We start from the raw sequence: 21,190 nt of genomic DNA on the forward strand, positions 1-21,190 counted from the left end.
AATTTCTTTCAAAAATAATTCCAGTTTTCACTCTTCACCTTAAAACTTAGCACTCGAATTTGTCCAGTACGTTGCGAATCGTAAACATTTAATATCCAATTTATAGCCAAATCCAACATTAATGTCATATCGATTTTATCAATTGTAACATAGAGCGAATGTAAAACTGTGGTCATATCTGGTATGTCGATAAGTTTGTCGTTTTGTGCGCGTAACGCGTGACGATCAAATGATTCGATGGCAGTTGACATTGGTATACGATCGAGAGCTGTGCATTCCAAATGATAAACAAAATGATAAAATTATTAAATTTATTGCGTTTAATGTTGTGTGATCACTTTGTTGGCGGGCGCTTATTTTGAATTGATTTTGTTGCTGTTCACTTACCTAAACGCTTTTGAACGGAGCGCAATTTCATTGCTGTACGATATGCAGAGAAACGTATTTCGTTTAGATCGGCCAAGCCTTTCATCAGTTCGATCATTTCGGGATGATCCCAATGAGTTGTTTCGCGTTCGTGACTATAAGAAGGAATCGCAGACAAATTGTATGTACGGCACAGTAAAAACGTATGAAAAATCTTAAAAAGTGATATAAAACCCCTCAAAATCAAGAATACCATATATGATATTCGAGCTCTTCTTTTACTCTTCTACATCAATTCCTATCCCATTATATCTTCTCCGCTTGCTTTTGCCCCAATCTTTATGACTATCCTTCACAAAATTCATATACATCTCCCTGTTTCTCTCACTTTTTCCTTGACTTTACTTCTACCTCTTCATTTGCGGCTCTTGCTATCACTTTTACTATCTCTCCTATCAACCTAAACATTCTTCTTCTTTGCTCTTTGCTCCTTGAAAACGATGGTTGCTGGCATGTGGTGACACATCACATGCAAAACATGCGTCTGTGTTTTCCCCCGGTATAGTTCCCAAGTATCTAGATCGAAGCTCCAGTGCCACATCGATGTGCGTTATCCTTTGATTTCCTCTTCAGTGTGTTTCGAGTATTGCACTATGAGAACGGGGGTCGTCGGGCAGACGAACAAAACTTTTCCGGCTCTTTGTGGATAGGGCTGAGGGCCAACTTAGGTCCATCTAGGTCAAACGGCTGTATTCTTGTGTGCCGGATCTTTATGTGGTGCTTGTGCAGATGTCCCCTTATATCACCGTGAGGCTATGCTGCATCAGTCAGTTGTCTGCTAGAATTTCTAGGAATTTAGGTTTCTGAGTATTTAGCAAACTATTTGTTCAGGCTTTTATCTCCCTCTTTTAGGGGAAGTATTGCCACCACACGATGTGAATGATGTTCTGGCGGTCTAAAATGAAATCCCGTTGCAATTTTGAGCGCGGTTTTTACAGGCTTGCAGCTTCCTATAATGTGTTTCTTTTAAGCTCGGTGGCCGTATTGGGGGGCATAGCACACAACCTCTGATAAATTTCTTTGTAAGCTGCCATGAGTATTTATTTTTCTTTTGTGCTGCTGGTAGGGCATGAGGATTTTATTACGTGTCTAAGCTTTAGGTGTAATGTTCGCCAAAATGGAGATCAATATCGAATTACCAACTCAGTATATTTAGGTGCCGTACAGTCAGTAGCGTATTACCAACAAAATTGGATATCTAATATTTCCAACAGATCCACGTCGTAAGCTTGCCAAAAGCCTTGTCGGTGATAGTACCATCTAACGCGAGAAGAAAAAGTTGGAAAAGCGTGCAGCAATTGGCTTAGGAGACAATGCTAACTCCTTCTGGAAGGGAAAGGACCTCCGGTACTTAAAAACTAAAAAAAAGTGGGGATAGGCCAACACCCAGTGGTACCCCTTCTTTAATTCTTCTTTTGTTTTGATGTTACGTTCCTGAGTTGGACCGATGTCTCCCGGCCACCTTATGAAAATAGGTGGAAGGCAAAACACATCAAAGTCTTGTAATAACGTGTCGTGGTTGACTGGGATATAAGATTTTGTCTAGCGCTATGAGTATTTTACTTTGGTGAGGTTTCAGGATCAATTCGCGATTTATTTGTGTGTCAATGGTATTTAGCGCGGAGACGGTGCTAAAATAACCAAAAGTGGAGGTGTTTTACAGTCCCGCGACTTCCCATTGAATCGAATGGTTAGTCCACTTAGGACAACAACAAGAAACGAACAATATATAAAAATAGCATACACCGCAGGCGAAATGCTGCGTTTTTCTCCAAAAAATGCTAGTCAATCAAGCGTGAGTCAGATTTGAGCTTATTTCCAAAGAGAATATATGAAACATGCTCTATTTTGGGATTGACTTTAAGAAACTATATACTCACTCAATATAGTAAGGCACATTGGATGCTGTCGTTGCACGTTCCCAAGGTGGCTTAACACTCTGTCCGAGATTTGGTAGTGGTCCAATTGTACCACTATTCGATGTTGTGCGTCCATCTTCACCATTTTCCATAGACTGATTAGCGCCAGCATTGCAGAGTATCTTTTGACGTTCGTCCATTGCAATTTGAAGGAGTTTCATTCTGGTAGATAGAAGATTTATAAAAAAGTTATGATTAAAATAAAGCAGCCTTTGACTGTCAACGCAAACGAAAAGGGTTTTCACACTCAAATGCTGGACGTCAAAGTATATAGGAAAATACTAAAATCTAAAATTTCCTTTATCACCTTGTATTCAAATCTTCCAACCGCGATAAGCAAACTGCAGGCACCAAAACTTGATTGGCCGTAAAGAATGCCTGTTGCTCATTACAATCATCCAATAGTGCACCGGCTGTGGTCATTTTATCACGTAAACGTTGCAAATGTTGCATTTGATCTGTAGCTTCCTGTGTTGAGGCAGGTGGCAACCATGATGTTTTAGTGGCTTCAGCAGAGCCTACTCGTGATGTCAAGTCTTCAAGAGTCTTTTGGAATTGGCGCATTTTCTGTAAAGAAAAAAAAAACAATGAAAATTGTAAAATTATTTTCAAATTCATATTCATTAACAAATACTAATAAACATTATTTTTTCTTAAATATAAAAATTGTAATCTACTCATACATATTGTGAGGAATATTAGCTACTCTGACACATCACTATGACGGTAGTAAATAAATGCTGCATAACTACAACATAAATGTATTCAGATAGAACAAGAAATAGCTTCGCAGAGAAGTACGCAGCAGCTAAGAGCGTAGACGACATTACGTTTACATGTACTGAGACACATACATAGTAGGCAACAGCGAGTCTGAGATGCAGAAAGATGGAAATAAGCAACTAATCGAGAAAGTTGTTCGAAAAAAGTCTAGACCCTGGGAGAAATAGATGAATAATGCAACTGAGTGTAAAAAATTAGCACAATCTAAGGAATAGGAAATCAGTTTGATTTTAACACGCTATAAGTGAAATATGCAAATGCATTTAATTGTGACTACTACTACCGTAGTAGTGCTGTTAGTGCAGATCATTTTATAAAGAGAATATTTGCGTTTAATTATTCGACAGTTCATTGATACCGACGATAACAGAAGACGTATAATTATCGAGAATTTCATTTAACTTTTTTACTTTGATACACTTTTTAGTTCAAGCCAATCTTAAAGCAATTGGTATGTGCCCATATAAATGTTTACATATCTAATTATGTTTTACATATTTGGCATATTGCCGAAGTTATGAGATACATTCCTTTGTATGTCCAAGTGCATATTGAATTTCTATTAGTTTTACGGCTAAGTTCCAGCGTACGGTAATTGTATGGTTTCACAGTGCATATTTGCATTTGTACGAGTATCCACTAGCAGCAGGATACCATCTAAAGCAAATAGTTATAATAAATATATGCAACATTTGTAAAAGTGACTCAGTGGGAAAGAGGAAGTGAAAATTCTAGAGGACGATTCCCTTTGTTTTGTAAATGGTGCACGGATTGTAAAGTCACAGCAACAAAATACACGCAAAAAATTATATGCAATCCATGCAATTTATGTTATATGCAAACCTTTGTATATTTTCATGCATCAAATTCAGCTTCAATGGTATTCCGCTTATTGCTCTCATTTCGCTCGCGAAAAGTTTGAGCGATTGTTTCTTTATTTTTTCGTCGTATTTTGTTTTTTTTTATATGCCAATTTTTGACGTTCCTAACTGATGCATGCTATAGCTTCGCAATGCACAGTGTTCCGTGTAGAACAAGCTAGCTGGACAAAAAAAAAGTTTTTATTCCAAGAATATTGTAATGGAAAATGAAAGAAAACAACAAAATAACGGGATTTTTGCACACATTTGTTTTTTTTTTTCGCTTATTATATCTTGAGTAATTGAGGTAAGTAAGCAGGAGTGGCCGTAATTTGCGTTGAATAATTTACAAAAATAGTGTTGAATATTACTTTTCATAATACTTTTAATTAAACACTTTTACATAATTTTTGTGATGGATTCTAAGCTCGAAGGTAAGTTAATTTTTTAATAGTAATCTTTTCGCAATTAGAATATTTTTAATATATTTAAGATTCCGTTATTAGGAAGAAAAGGTACTTTTTACCTACATTTTTAATTTTAGAAAGGGAAAAGTTATATGTACCCGCGTGCACCCGCCCCAAATGTTACATATGTTATAGTCCCAAATATTTTCTAATAGTCGAAAGAAAAAACCATTGCAAATTCTTTGCACATCTATTTTAAAATTTTTTTTTAGATTTAGTATTAACCATACCAAGAATGGAGTTTTTGAAATTTGGTTGAAATATTCGAAAGTATTGAGAAATAAGGAGTTATTGAGTTGTATTTTACTTAACGCTGATTTAAGAGAAGTAGCTGAGCATTCATTAAGAAATTTAAGTCGACAAATTTCAAAATATTCGTCCAACATCGATGAGAAAAGGAACAGCTCTAGAAGACCTCGGCAGCGATTTTGTAATAAAAACTCGGAGTGGCTTTCGGGTACAGATTTCAAGTTTACAATTACGATGGGTTCAAGGTTGCCATCAGAGCAACCAGCTTCGTCTTCAGGTAACCCAGGACCCGGAAGACCACAGAAGGACTTTCTGCTTTCCAGTCAAAAGAACAAACGTCGTCGAGTGAACGACGTACTGCAATCTAGAAGTGCTGATGAGTTAGTTTATGCGGCAGAAGTATCAACGCGGATGTCCGGCAACAGGAATATTGCTAATATTATAAAAAGTTCACAAAAAACCACACAAAAAACGACGAACAAGGTAACATGTGAGCAAGGTGCAAGATGCTTGAGCAGTGTAGAAGCTTTGTCATACTATGTAGACAGCAAGTTGACGACTCATGGGTACAAAAGGACTCGGAAGTGGAGTATCAAGGCAGGCCATAAGGTTTATCCATCATTTTATAGTTTAAGAAAAGCTAAGGCAGAATGCTACCCAAATGAGATTGATGTGGGTGAAACAAGTGCTGAAATTTAAGGTTCAAGCCGTATTGGATAAAACTGTTGAACGTTTAATTTTAGCAAATCAAGAAGTTTTTGTTAGTTTGTTACCTACATCTGTGTCATTTACTTCAATCAGCAAGTGGGGTTACGATGGAAGTTCCGGTCATAGTACATATAAGCAAAAATTCACATGCAGTGCTGACACTGATGAGTTTTTGTTTATATTTTCTTTCGTTCCCCTTCAGTTACAGGACGAAAAGGGTAACATTGTTTGGCAGAATCCTCGACCTTCTTCTACGATGTATTGTCGTCCAATTAAATTTATTTTCCTTAGAGAAAAGGAAACAAAAAATTTTATTGTTTCTGAAACGAATAAATTTTTAGAGGAGGTAAATGCTTTGTTGCCAACAAAGTAATTTCTCGAAGAATGCGAGGTTTCTGTAAATCACAACATGTTCCTAACAATGATTGACGGAAAAGTTTGCAATGCTTTGACTGAAACTTCTTCCGCACAAAAGTGTTATATTTGTGGTGCCACTCCAAACATGTGAATGATGAGACACGGGTTTTTATGCCTAACCGAGATAATCTTGGTTTTGGCTTGTCTGCTCTCCATGCCTGGATAAGATGTTTTGAATGCTTGCTTCACATAAGTTATCGCCTCGAAGTTAAAAAAAATGGCAACTTAGGAATGAGGCAGATAAAGATAGTGTTAAGCAACGTTCCAACGAAATCCAAAATAAATTTAAAAGTGAACTTGGATTGATAGTAGATCAACCAAAACCAGGATTCGGCAATACCAATGATGGTAATACTGCTCGACGGTTTTTCGAAAATTCTGAGGCTAGTGCTGAGATTACGGTATTGGATCTAACGCTCATCAAGAGATTCGATACTCTCCTTCGCGCATTAGCATCTGGGTATAATATCAATATCCAAAGATTTGAGATATTTGCGAGTGAGACTAAAAAACTATACATAGATCTCTATCCGTGGTTTTATATGCCTGCTATATTTCATAAAATCATAGTGCATAGTACTGATATTATAAAATCAGCAATTTTGCCTATTGGTCAACTTTCTGAAGAAGCACAAGAAGCCCGTAACAAAGATTTGAGGACGATTCAGGGATGATAACACACAAAAGCAGTCGCGTGTAGCGACGAATAGAGATCTTATGAATATGTTACTTATAACATGGGATCCCTTATTTAACAGCTTAAGGGAGATACCCAAGAAAAAATTTATAAGCCTGACTTCAGAAGTCTTACATTTACTGTCCTCCAATAATGTTGAGGAGTCAATAAATACCCCAGTTATTTCAAGCTTTCACAGTAATGATGCTCATGATTATTCCACAAGTGACTCACCGAATGACAGTGAAGATAATAATTGGTAACATAATTATAAAAGAAAACTTACGCTATAACTTTTTGCTTGATCAGTAAGTAGTAAAGTAAAGTAAAAAGAAGTAAAATTTTAGAAAAAAATAAGAAAAAAGGCACATATGGCTGAAGAAATATTATACTTGTAATAAATGACTACATATGAAACTGAAAATATCAGAAAATAATTTTGTCCAGCCAGGTTGTTCTACACGAAACACTGTGCAATGGCGTGCTCTTTTAGTCTTGCATATGTATATTGCGGTAGAATATGAACAAACCGTGCAATCTGTTCACCTTGCGGAACAGATCGAGTCCCCCTCATATAATGTTGGCTCAGCGCTACAAACAAATCGAACTTGATAGTCCTGACCATAATTACGCTTTATAGAATGCATTTTTATTAGTCTTAAGGTTATGATTTCCTGCTAAAGTTGACACTTATTTGTTTTTATCTTAAACGATGATGACGATTACTTTTAATATTTCAAAACTCAGCAATAATTAGCTAAAAATATTAAACAAAAATTTCAATTCAGCAAAAATATAAGTTTTTGTGTTGCAAAGAACATACAACAACTGGCAAGCAAGGAGGGAGCATGATAAAATTTTTCGAAGACAGACATCACATTTTTAAGACTTTTCTGAATTCTTTTGACTTTGGCTTTAGTGGTATAATCAATTTAAATCCAATAAAATACAAGTTATAGGTCTCTTTAAATTTTCATAGATTTTTTATAACTTTTTTTCGAAGGGTGTTTCAGATTTTCTTTCATAACAAAAATAAACACTCTTCGGTAAACAAGTTGTAATTTGTGAGACTCGAAGTGATTGGACTAAAAAACTGCATGCTCGAAAAAATTCAGAAATCTCTAAATTAAAAGTTCGGAACTTTCCGATGAGCTGACCAAGGAAGTCCAACACTCGCTGAATCGATGAAAGATGTCGCACTCCGTTTGGGAGAAATCAAAAGGAGACAGGAATTGCATATAATGCATCAAGCAGGAAAAGTGTGGACAAAAGCACGTTGCTGCAAAACTTCTAAGATCGTGTGCAAAGCGACGATATTAAACTCACAAAGTGGCTCATATATCTGAAGAGAGAAGACTTAAAGCTCCCGATGCTTATAAGTTAGGCCTCGTTAGTAAGAGCAGGAAATGCGAGCCGCAGGAAGAAACGGTTGAGCACGTTCTGTGTCCATGTCCTGCGCTCACTAAGCCAAGGCTCCTGCTAATAGGGGCAACAGAGTTGCCAGATCTCGAGGCAACAGTTAAGCTCGGTCCAAGAAAACTTCTAGTATTTGACAAGACGACGTAGTTATTCAATTGATTGGGGGTTTTCCATTTGGTCGTCCAACAAGTTCTGGTAATACTTTGGACACATTTGGTCCATGTGAGGTATTGATTGACAGACCAGTTCAACCTAGCCTAACCAACTTAAACTTGTCTCCAATTTTCGAAAATATTTTTGAGATTAGTTCGCATAGTTTCTGTGAGAAAATTCGTGGAAGTTTTCTCCTAAATTACAGAAAATAAAAAAGAAGGATTTAATGAACAAAATTTTATAACAATTGCCACTGCTATTTTCGTGTGCGATGGTGTACACCACAAAATCAAAATATGAATTTGAGAATCCATAATAATGCTACAAAAGAAACAGCACAAATAGTACATTTATTGGTTGGCAAGGATATAGCAGACCTAAATCAAAACTGCTTACGCGTATATCGGGTATATACTAGGGTGAGGCGTTTGGGACAAGCCGCAGTTGAGACGTAGAAAAGAAAGAAAGAGTAGCATAGATCCGTTATTATGAACAGCGAAGGGAAGAATTCAAAAATTTGTCAACAGGGGCATAGCCTACATGTAAGTGCTGTGATTACTGCCAAAATTTGGATACCGGAGGTACATAGATACAGCCGTAAGGGCTAACATAGAAAACGGAATTCGCCCTCTTCTCGAAATAAAAGAAATGGGTGATGAGTAGCCTTAACAATAGTAAGACCCAAGATCCGAATCTATACTAAGAGTTGACTTTGAAAAAACTGTAAATTGGTGCCCAAAGAACGATGGTCCGTGCCGAAAGAATAGACACTTCCTAGAAATATTGAAGGAGCAGTAGCTGCCCAAATCCGACATCAACATACGTGCTGTAATGCATGGTGAATATAGATATACATCTTTTCCAAGGGCTAACAAAACAAGCAGGATGACTTCCATTCACGTAACATAGCTCCAAACCTGGCATATGCACTTAAAAAGTAATCGGAGACGTGCTTTCCAGCGTAAAAATAGCTCATCTGGGTAACACGAAATCCAAGCGAATTGTCTTTCTTGCATTCTCAACGCTCTTAACTTCCGTGCTAACTCAGAATATTATCTGACTATGAAAGTTATATACTCACAGAATGATACTAGAAACGACAAGGTTCTGATATGGTAACATGCCGATAACGAATTGGTACTACTCTAATATAAATCAATATTTTTTTTCGATAACAATTAGATAATTTTTGAATAATGATCGACAAAAATTTGGTAATAAATCGATAACTCTTCGCTAAGAAGTCTAAATTTTTTGATTAAATTTCGATAGCTTTTCGATAGCAAATCGATAAACTTTTTGATAACAAATCGATAAAACGGCGCAAATAAATTGATGAAACTCCGATACTAAATCGATAAATTTTCGCTAACAAACCGTTAACTCGTCGATAAAAGAAAAATCGAAAGCTGATCGTTTGTTATCCATAGAAAACAAAGCAAAACGACAACTCGTCTATACCCCGGTGATAACACACCTAGACCAAGCCGACAACTCGTTGATAAGAAACGAATAACAAGCCATTAACTCGTCGATAACAAACCGATATCTCATTGATAGCAAAGAGATCACACTTCAATTATAAATTGATTCTTATCTTACAATTTCTCGCCCTCCTTTTTGCCTTTTGTTTTGTTTTGTTTTCTTTCTTTCTTTTATTTATTTAATTTATTTTATTTTATTTATTTTATTTAATTTAATTTAAATTAATTTAATTTTCTTTCGTTTTTTTTCCCTTTATTTTCATTTCTTTTCTTTTCTTTTCTTTTCTTTTCTTTTCTTTTCTTTCCTTTTATTTTCTTTTCTTTTCTTTTCTTTTCTTTTCTTTTCTTTTCTTTTCTTTTCTTTTCTTTTCTTTTCTTTTCTTTTCTTTTCTTTTCTTTTCTTTTCTTTTCTTTCATTTCCTTTCCATTCCTTTTCCTTCCTTTGCTTTCTTACCTTTCATTTCCTTTCCGTTCTTTTCTTTTTCCTTCCTTTCCTTTCCTTTCCTTTCCTTTCCTTTCCTTTCCTTTATTTTCCTTTCCATTCCTTTCCTCTAATTTCCTTTCTTTTCCTTTCCTTTCTTTTCCTTTGCTTCCCTATCCTTTCCTTTCCTTTCTTTTCTTTTCTTTTCTTTTCTTTTCTTTTCTTTTTTTCTTTTCTTTTCTTTTCTTGTCTTTTCTTTTTTCTTTTCTTTTCTTTTCTTTTCTATTCTTTTCTTTTCTTTTCCTTTCCTTTCCCCTTCTTTCCTTTTCGTTTCCTTTTCCTTTCTTCCTTTCCTTTCATTTCCTTTCCCTTCCTTTTCTTTCCTTTGCTTTCCTTTCCTTTCCCTTCCTTTCCTTTCCTGTCTTTTCTTTTCCTTTCCTTTACTTTCCTTTCCTTTCCTGTCTTTTCCTTTCCTTTCTTTTCCATTCATTTCCCTTTCCTATCCCTTTCCTTTACTTTCTTTTCCCGCCTTGCCTTAATTTGCTGTCTGATTTCGCTCACATCAACTATAAAAAAATTATGAGTTTTGAAAAGATCGCTTAGATAAAGGATGAGGTCAAATTCAAATTTTCGATACTTAAGCAACATTTATCGGCGCAATTATACATAGAACCCCAAGGTCTTAATTTCTACAATGTCCATAAGTTCATTCCTCATAAACAACTTCCTAGAGGGCTACAATATGTAGAACAAACAAAACGACACTCAATGCACGGCATTTCAAATGCAATGCGAGTGCACCGAGACATTTGCGCTCTGCCTTTTTAGTTGGTGTGCGCTTTTGTGTGGCAGCAAACAATAATAGAAGACAAAGCCAGCATGTTGCAGCAACATACGAGTTGACACAACAATATACACCAACCCACTTATTTAGCACATAACCACCAAACACATACATATGCAAATACGCAAATACATAAGGAAATATGTAATTATGGCTGCCACCGTACATATTTGCCTACTTCGATTTACACTCTTCATGCCACTTCCTTTGTTACGACTTGCATTGCTATTACATGTCTGCACTTTATATTTGTGAATGTAAGTATGTGTGTATTTGCGTCTGTTGCACGTAATTAAGTAATTCCTTTATAGTAAGTTTCTTTCAGCGAGACTCCTCCTCGCCATTGGGAGTGCAAAAGCGCAATGAAAGTGACATTAGCATAATGGAACTAAATGATGATAGTAGTGGCAAAACAAAAGATTGCCTATGACAATGAAATGAGGATATGCGAGGAAATGTTAAAGGGAAGAAACAATACAATAAAATATAATGAAGAGAAAATAGTTGACTGTTGCGCATTTGTACGTAGTATGGAGAGGCAGAGATGCGTGTTGGTCGGTAAGACGGCAAACTGAGTTAAAAGTTGAAAAGTTTCGCCGCGTCGTCGAAATATACTCCATAATAAAAGTTAGGCAAATGAAATGAGCACAACGCCAGGAAGATGATGCCTTGCAGTCAAAACTATGATAACGACAAAGCGGTGGGCGGCTCATTTACTAAATTAATATTAGTTAGCTTTTGGTAGTGAAATTAGTAAAGTTTTAAACAAAGCCATTGTAATGAAAGATCTTTTCGGTTACGGCATAGTAGTTATTTGCATTGAGGCTTTCTGTAGTCTTTCGTTGCAGTATTTATTTGAGGCAAGAACGTTTTGGTAGTAAACTAAGAAAAGGAACTAAATAAAAAGTTCATATATGTTCGTTAACTAAAAAAACAAAATAAATGTAAGGCGCGATAACCTCCGGAGAGATTTTAGGCCGAACTTCTCTTCCAATTTTCGTCGTGCTTCTTTTAAATTTTTCCTACAAATTTGCGGAGCGGGACCTACATGTTTTATGCCGACTCCGAACGGCGTTTACAAGGCAGTTTTCACTGAGAGCTTTTCATGGCAGAAATACACACGGAGCGCTTGCCAAACACTGCCGCGGGGCGAACCAGCTTAGAAAAGTTTTCCTGTAATTGAAAAAACGTGTTTCTAAAATCTTGATGTTTCTTTGCCCGGGGTGTGAACGCAGGATGCTCGGTGTGGTAGGCGGGGCAGGCTACCATTTCACCATAGCAGCCACCCAAAAAATCTCAAATATTTTTATTAAGTAATTTAACTATTGCAGATGGTATAACCGATTTTGACCGTTTCGTAACAAGTTACGCCAGGTTTCCCCGATTCGCGATAAGTGACACCAATTGGGAAGACCAAGGGAGGTAAAGTCAATTTCCTGCCTCTCCAAAGTAAGCGGAGGTTGTTGTTGTTGTTATTGTTGTTGCTGTTGCAGCGATAAAGACACTCTCCGAAGGCCTTGGGGAGTGTTATCGATGTTGATGGTCCTTTGCCGGATGCACATCCGGTACTTTCCGGTAACAATCACCATTAAGGTACTAGCCCGACCATCTCGGGAGAGGTTGGCAATTGGGTTAGAGAAGTTATATATTGCGCTAGCGACCCCTTGAAAAGTTTGCGCTACACAACCCCTTGAATCAATTAGGTATTTTAGTCGCCTCTTACGACCGTTATACCTACCGCGGGTATATTCTAAGCCCCCTAACCCGGTGGGGGGAGGGTCAGCGGAGGTCTTCCCCTTCCTCTGCTTCCACACTGCGGTGTTGACTGAAATACTTTCTTGGCCGAAGCGTATTCTTACATACGCATAACATGGGTTTTTTCGGAAGGTTATGATTTAAAAAAAATCGTCATCAGGAAGCATCTTGGAATTCAAAGAAGCATTGGAGAGACTTTGCTCAGTCCAGACCATACATCCATACTGGGTTTAGAGTTATAAAGTGATAGAAGCTAGCGGATAGGCCGATATGTGGGCGAAGGAGGGTGCAGCACCCGATAAATCGACGGTAGACGTCCCAATCCGTTTAGAAGAAACCAATAGGAAATGGGAGTTGAGAAAATGGCAGCCGCGTGGTGTGGTGGTGCTCCGCTTACCACACCGAGGGTCCTGGATTCAACACACGGGCAACGTAGCATCAAATATTTAGAAAAAAAGCTCTTTCAATTAGAAAAGAATGTTTTTAATCGGGGTCGCCCCTCGGCAGTGTTTGGCAAGCACTCCGAGTGTATTTCTGCGATGTAAAGCTCCCAGTGAAAACACATCTGCCTTGCAGATGCCGTTCGGAGTCAGCGTAAAAGATATAGGTCTCGTCCCGCCATTTTGTAGGGGAAGTTAAAAGGAGCAACACGAAAATTAGAAAAGAAGCTCGGCCTAAATATCTTCATAGGTAAATTCCACCAATTATGTTTTTTTTTCATAAGAAAATCCTACGACATTAGGCGCAAAAAAAGTTCATATCTCTAGAGAGGGAAAACTTAAATTAACTGGACACTGCCTTCTGGTATCATATACTGATAAGTTACGCGTCGTCAGTAATAGAAAATGTAAGAAGTGCTAGCTGTAGGAAGAAAAGGTTGACAAAGTTCTATGTTCATGCCCTACGCTCGCGAGATTAAGGTTACAGCGATAAGGGGCGTCAGAGTTGCCACATCGCAATTAATATCTGATCCTAGAAGGCTTCTGGTGATTGCCAAAAAGACGGAGGTATTCTGTGACATAGGTCCCGCTACCTAATTGTAGTTTTCCGTTAGGTCGTCAGACAGATTCAGGTAATACTGTGGAGACATTCGCTCTATGTGAGGTTTTTGTTGACCGGCCAGTTGAACCTAGCCTAACACGTTAGATATAAGATGCACAGCAGACAAACTAAACATTGATATTAAGATCTTATATGTTTAGACGTCATTTTGGCATTTTAACCAAACTTTCGAGTGCGCTGCATGAAAAAAAAAAATTTATTTTTTTAAGCACCCTAATATTATTATGTTTTTCCGAAAATGTTCAAGTTGAAAAAGTTCCTGCGTGTTGAATGGCGAAAGAAACTAATTAACAGTAAACGAAAAACAAAAATTGAAAAAGTACAAATTGCAACAATGTGCAATTTAATATTCCGTTGTAATGGTAAAACCTTGGATTACCGGAAAAGGGGAAGCAAATAAGCGGCAAGAGATATTAGCAGATTTTTTTATTTTTTTTTTTTGCAGTAAAAGAAAGGATTATAAGCAAGCAAAGCCATCAGACCATACAAATGCTTACTACATTTGCTTTTGTGTATATTTGTTGTTGCAATACATTGCAAATTGTGAAAAGACAAGTAGCACGGGATATTAAGCCGACACAAAAAGGTTATAATGAATGAAAACATGGTAAAGGGATAAGTACAAGCGGATAATGAAAATTCATAAGAGAGCTTCTTACCAAAGATTATTGACCCTGAAAAATTGCAAATGCTTTAATGTGCTCAGTACTCGTACAAAAAGGAAGCGCAAAATATTATTACAAACTTTTACTGGCATTCGTTGCACTTGTAAGACTTTGGTTTGAACTTGAGACCCTGCGCAATAATCGCAAGGTCGATCGATGGGAATTTAAAGCAAGAGATTTTCGATGCTAACAAGAATTTTGGTACTATTTTGCTAGTAAACACTTAAATTGTGTGTTTCCCAAGGGACACGGTTATTATTAAGAGAATATTGATATTACCGTGAATATCGCATATAAGACGGGTTCAGTCTAGTACAGCGATTTTAGAGTGCAACACAAGCTCATTTCTAAGTCAATTGTATCATATAATCTACTGATCGTGAGTCTTGATAGGAAGTCATAGAAGGTGGCCAATGCTTTCGCTGTAAATGCTCCTTAAGGCTTCTCTCAACCTACAAAGATCTACAGATTGTTTTATGAAGGTGTTTGCCCCATTTTCAAAAGTAGTTTTCAATATTCCTTGAAGGAGATTTAGCCCAAGTGAGATGCCCATAAGCACGCTTTCAAGGTATCAATCAAGCAGAAGTTTTTTGCTCCACAGGAAATGATTTTAGATTTGTGTTGATGGCACCCTGAAATGCAAATTTTTAACGCTTTAAAACTATGTGGTTCGTTTGCCCAAGGGTGGACCAGCATAGCCCAAACTTTTGTTCGTTAACCCAACCTTGGAAATAAAATGATCGGAAAAACAGTTTTACAAGCTGTGTGAAGCTGCCACCCAGAAATACGAGTTTCTTAATAAAAGCTATGTGGTTGGTTTACTAAAGGTTGGCTCAGGATATTATACCATTTTTTACGCTCGGCCCATATCTTCTCGGAGGTAAATCGTGCCATGTATTTTTTTTTACCCTTGTGAAAAATATTGTTGTAAAAAAATGTATTAGGTTGTAACATATTTCGAATTTATCGGCTTTTTTATTCTAGGGGTAAGCATCATTTCAGGACACACAATTCAATATCGGCTGCCTTCATGAATGTCCAACTCATATCATCTTTCCCCTTATGCCGGCTAGCCATAAAAGAATTTAATTTCAGCTACGTATTTTGATCGTAATTGTAGCAAAAAGTACCTAGGAGTTATACTAAATAGTAAGTTGTCGTGGGAACTTCATGTGGGAGAGAGAGCGAAGAAAGCCTACGCGGCACTGTATGCATGCAAGAGGATGCTAGGATGCACGTGGGGCCTGTCACCCAAACTCTCTTATTGGTTATTTACGGGAATTGAGAAACCAATATTTTACTATGGAGTTCTTGTTTGGTGGAAAGCCACACAAAAAAGTACGTATACCAAAAAAACTTGAGGAGGTCTGCAATGCAGAGTATCAATGATTAGCATAAACCAGAAGGGTACCCGGCGTTGCTAGGGTTGGGCAGATACTAATCTAAATAAGAATATGTAATTTAATGCATTCCTTCCCGTTTCTCAAAGTTGAGCAATCAGTATACAAGATTTTATTGATCTTCAAAATGTATCTCCAAATTTTTCTCATTCTTACCCTTTATAATTTCCTTCTCTCTCCCTCTTCTTTTTTACACCCTCTACCCCTCTCCTTCTTTTTTCTTAGATCCCTCATTCCTCTAATTTATCATTCTTTGCTTTATTTTCCAAATTTTATTTTGTCACACACAATTCATAATCAAAATCTCATAACTTAATCAAAATATTTTAGCTGCACAATTTTTGTCTATCATATAGACAGCTATTTTTACAATGGAATGCTTAAAATTAAATTCAATGCAATCGCTTAAATTGTTTGTGAATTCAATGCTATGAGCAAACAAAAGTTCTGCACTTAAGTACGTATATGGCGTATGAGTAACTTTTGCTGACATACAAAATTTGTCGCACCACCCAGTGGCGCACGTAAAATTGAAAAATAAAAGTTATATGAAATTCTAAGTTCTGAAATATGAAAAACCTTCGTTTTGATCGAAGGAACTTATAGCCAAAATTTGGTGATGATTGAAGTGTGGACAAAACGTTTCCATAGGGAACACACACACAGAATTTGATTTTTATATAGACAAGCACTACCCCGACTGCAGACCTAATTGCCAAAAACATCAATTTAGAAACTACAACAAGGATTAAGACCTCGGGGCAGGTAGAATGCAAGCCATATGGCCATAGCAGTATAGCGTCATCTTATATCGGGCAAACGGAATATATGGCCCTGTGCCTGAGCTTTGAAAGAGATTTTGGGGCCACAATTGAGCCGGAGGGTATATAAATGTGTATACGGATGGTTCCGAATTAATGGAAGGGGTAGGGTCTGCTATTTACTGCTTCGATTTAGAAAAAAGTGAATCTTACGGCTGCGAGATTACTGCAGCACCTTTCAAGCAGAAATCATAACCGTAAAGAAAGCAGCACAAATTCAGAAATTTTCATGTATACCCTGTCCGAACCAAAAATGTCCGCTAAAAACTTTTATCGCCAACTTTTTTAGCGGACATTTTTGGGTCGGGCAGGGTATACATATGAAAATTTTTTTAGTAGGTCATGAAAAAAACCTTAAAAATCAAAGTCGAAAAAAGTAAAAAAAAATGAAATTTCGCGGGCTCCAAAATTATTTTTTTGGGTATGCATAGTGGAACTTTTTTTCCCGAGCCCAAATCCTATCGCAAAATCGATGGCGCGATATCGGTTAAATTTCGTCCATACAAATAGACCCACCCTAATGTGTATATTGATAATCAGGCGGCGATTAAGGCAATAATCTCACACATTGCTTCATCAAGAATGAGCTGAGTGAGTGAGATATATCCTTAAATATTCATTGCCAAAATGTTCCACGAGCTGCATTTTTTGAGCACTGAATCCTGGATATTTCGCTACATATTCATATTTGATAAATTTTACCTTTACTCATCATTAAATTTTCTAAGCATCTAACCATATCTCAGTGAAAACTATATTTAATATCAAAATGACCTCAATCACAAATACACACATTGAGCTTAATATAGAAATTAAAAAGTTAAAAGGCCTTTGTGGCTAAGAATACAGACAACATTTTCCAAACTAGGGTAAATTGCGGTTAATGAAAATTTGGGGTTAAAATCAACATGAGTGTTGAAAAATAACAAAAAAGGAAACAAATAGATAAGAAAGAGCAAAGCAAAGGATATGTCAAAATTATAAGAAACAAGTAGAAACATCTAAGTTGGGTGAAACCAAATATTACATAGCCAGCTGCGCACCTGAAACGCTGTTGTTGGTAGAATATCAGTCAAATGTTGTTTCATACCATAGAGTTATAGCAAAATTTGTAAGGCAAGACCTTTGGGAAAAGTGAGCGTGGTCTTTAACGGATTTTGATTATCTTCACTCAGTCTATATAATTTGGCAAGGATAGTGTCTCTGCCAAATTTCAATGTAATATTGTAACGAATTTACTGAAATTTCTCTTATTTGCAACCTTCTACTAACGCTCGAATCACTGAACTTTTGAATAAATAACTCCACTATTCAATAATGCAAAATGGCCTTTATTAAAGTACTTCACAATAACACTTCTACTTCTCAACAGATAGCGTGCTTAAATCAAACTGATTACTCGTGCCTCAGCTAGTGCTGCTTTTATACTGTTTGGTTTCCTCGTTGGCATACTTCTATGCGTTTCTATTTCTAGAATTTACTAGCTAGTTACCAGCTATAAAATTACCAGCTATAACTACGTTTATAGCTTCTCATATGCGCATGTATATGTGAGTGATACTTGCACAAATTATTGCCTACTTTTGTGAGCATCTCAGATAAGATATATGCATGTGTTTGTGCGTTTTCTCTTCGCTGCGTGTACGTAGATATGTGTAGACATAATGATTGATTCATTTATGTAGATACAAGTGACTACCTGCTTTAATGTTGCTGTGGCTTCATTTACTTTGCATCAGACTAGTGATGTGAGTATCACTTAGTGTCACTAATATTCGTCACAATATCTTTAAAAACTTCTGATTTACGACTTATTAAACCTCCAAATTTTCTTCTTCTAAATGTAGTGGGGCCACGCCCATATTCCAACATTTTTTGGAATTTATATTTTGCGTCACAACCCCAATCCACCTACCAAATTTCATTAGCTTAACGGTATTCGTTTTTGAACTATCTCATTTTTTCCATATTTATAAATTTTCGATATCGAAAAAGTGGGCGTGGTTATCGTTCGATTTCCCTCATTTTCTATTCTGGGTTGAGATAACCGATTTGGTGAAGACATCTCAATATTTGCTCAAGTTATCGTGTTAACGAGCGGACAGACGGATTGACGGACGGTCAGACGTACAGGGCTCAATCAAATTTTTTTTCGATACTGATGATTTTGATATATGGAAGTCTATATCTATCTCGATTTCTTTATACCTTTACAACGAACCGTTATCCAATCACAGTTATAATACCCTGCCAAGTACAGCTGGGTATAAAAATGTTAAATTACCCGCTCACACCAAAATACGAACCAAACCAATTTCTGCTCAAAATAAATAAAAGCAGAAACAAAAACATCGTAAATTTTCGAAATTTCAAATAATCATATATAAAGGTACTTAAATACTTTAGCACGTTTTGCGTTTTGCTTTAATTATCTACTTTTAGTAGTATTTATGTAAATATGTATACAAGGCAGCACTAATTTACGGCTAAATTTTAAATGCAGAAATTTATCACTCATACGCCATGGCGGCCACCCACCCAAAGCAGTACGGCTTAGTTGCTCGTTGCTCTAAACGCGCCAAGCAGGAAAGTAAGAGAGAAATTTGTTTTTGAATAATTTTTTTTTGTTTATCATTCATTTATACTTTTTTGTTTGTTATTTGCCTTCCTTTTTGATGTTAAAATTTAGGTTAGATTAAATGAGTGAATATGCATAGATGGCCACAAAATTGAAAGTTCAACAGCAAAAGTAGCAACAGCAACAATATGGACAGTAGTTGTAAAAGTTTCGCTGCATCGAAATTGTTGAAAAAATGGTTAAAGTAAAGCATTAACAAGCGTAGTTGTAGTGGATTGGCGAAAATGAAAAGTTAAATTTTGGTTAATATTCCTCAATATACATAGAGAGCTTGCCATGTGAACTCAGCCTATCGATGGATTTTGCAACCCCGTTTTATTTGAAAATGAAATAATTTTTCTTCATAACAAGGTTTGTGAGATACTTACAAAACCTCATCCTACATCCAGTTGGACGGTATACAATTTTTAATATTTCGGGACTAGTTTTTTCATAACGAAAAACAGGAAGACGCTAGCGTTGAATATGAGGAAAATATGGAAGCTTGCTGTCTGTAGGCTCTGGAGAGGCTGAACAAGGATACGAAGGTTAGTTTAGGTTAAACTGGCCGGTCTATAAGGAGCTCACATAGACTGAGCTCACATAGACATAGACTGACCAAAGTGTTACGATGTTTAATGACCAACCTGAAAAATCCTATCAAAAATCAGGACCTATGTTTTAAAGTCGTTCTCTTGGCAAATACTAGCTGTTTTCAAGGGATGTAGGAGACGCTTCTCTTATTGACCGTCAAGCCACGAATATACCGATAGACTATGGGAAGATAGTTCAAGTATATCGGCCTACAGTGCAGAGACTGCGAAACGTCAGCCAAATAAGTCAGAAGACTGAGGATATGTCGTACCCAGAGTTTGCGCAATTATCCCGATGTGTGGACAGTATTCATATACGACTTAGGCAGAAAACTTTCAAATAAAACTATCATAACAGGCTAGAAGGAATGGACGTAGAAGGGACAACGAGAATATGAACTAAGCAGTGTAAGGAGAGAATGTAGGCATACAAACGCAAACAGCCGGAACTAAAAGCTCAATAATGTCACAAACCTGATAAATTGGCTTCCAGAACAGTAAACTAGCACTCATGCAGTATGCACGACCATCATAAAGAGCTGCAGTCATGGGAAAAAACACACATGCACAGCGGACCTAGCAATATATAGCGATATGTATCATATATGTATGAATAACGCGAATGTAAAAAAAAAACAAAAAAATAACTCCATGCTTCCCCTTTTCAATGTCAAACCCTGTGTTAAATTTATATTAACGAGTATGCTTTTGTTTTTGAATATTTTCAAGTTCATTATAATCAGAGCTGGGGAACTTCGATTAAAATTAGAAATCATTACGATTAGAAAAACAAAATAATCTAATCAATAGTTTTTTTTGATTCCTTAATATTTTAGATAACTAATTGATTAGGTTAAAACTAATCAAAAATCTAATGGCGATTAGCGACGATTAGCATATATAATCAAAACTAATCAAACAAAAATTCGATTAGATTTCTCGATTAGTTTTGATTAGATCTGATTACATCAATTATTTTGAAATATTTTTGTTGTTTTTTTTTCGTTTACTTCATAAACAAACTTAAAAGAAAAATTTCACTGTAAACATAAATCCTATTAAACAAGTAAGGACGGGATTGTCTTCGGTCCTGGTCATTTCGGTACACTTATTGGTGGGTCTACCTCCACTTTTTCTCATACTAGTTGTAGTATAAAAATTAAAGGCACGTTCTGAAAAAAAAACATGCGATTCTCGGCGCTTTAAATGTATGCTGATTTATATTACAAATGTATCACAAAAAGTTTATATTCGACTTCATTACTACCAACTTTTCAAAAGAAAATTCAGACAATGAATTCCGTCTTGGGGTATTGACTATTCCAGCAAATGAAAACAGCCTTTCGACGGGCGCTGATGACGTAAGAGGGGTACTGAACGGTAGACACGCTTCCTTCAGTGCACCATATTTATTCCAAATTTCAGGACCTGGTGTCGAGTCATTCAAATAC

General features: G+C 36.6%; 1 protein-coding gene across 19 annotated transcripts in view; it reads right to left on the bottom strand.

Moving 5' to 3' along the window:
• Dys (Dystrophin) overlaps nucleotides 1–21,190 on the bottom strand; it is a 1,130,370-nt gene that overhangs the window by 26,377 nt on the left and 1,082,803 nt on the right. For all 19 annotated transcript variants that reach the window (XM_067758240.1, XM_067758241.1, XM_067758256.1 and 16 more), the window contains 4 exons: nucleotides 2,653–2,912; nucleotides 2,307–2,507; nucleotides 388–521; nucleotides 39–268 (listed from right to left, as the gene is read on the bottom strand). In XM_067758240.1, the coding sequence (XP_067614341.1) occupies nucleotides 39–268; nucleotides 388–521; nucleotides 2,307–2,507; nucleotides 2,653–2,912 (825 nt within the window). The remainder of the gene's footprint in view (nucleotides 1–38; nucleotides 269–387; nucleotides 522–2,306; nucleotides 2,508–2,652; nucleotides 2,913–21,190) is intronic.

This window comes from Eurosta solidaginis, chromosome 1 (genome assembly GCF_040869045.1).
Source record: "Eurosta solidaginis isolate ZX-2024a chromosome 1, ASM4086904v1, whole genome shotgun sequence".
Lineage (NCBI taxonomy): Eukaryota > Metazoa > Arthropoda > Insecta > Diptera > Tephritidae > Eurosta > Eurosta solidaginis.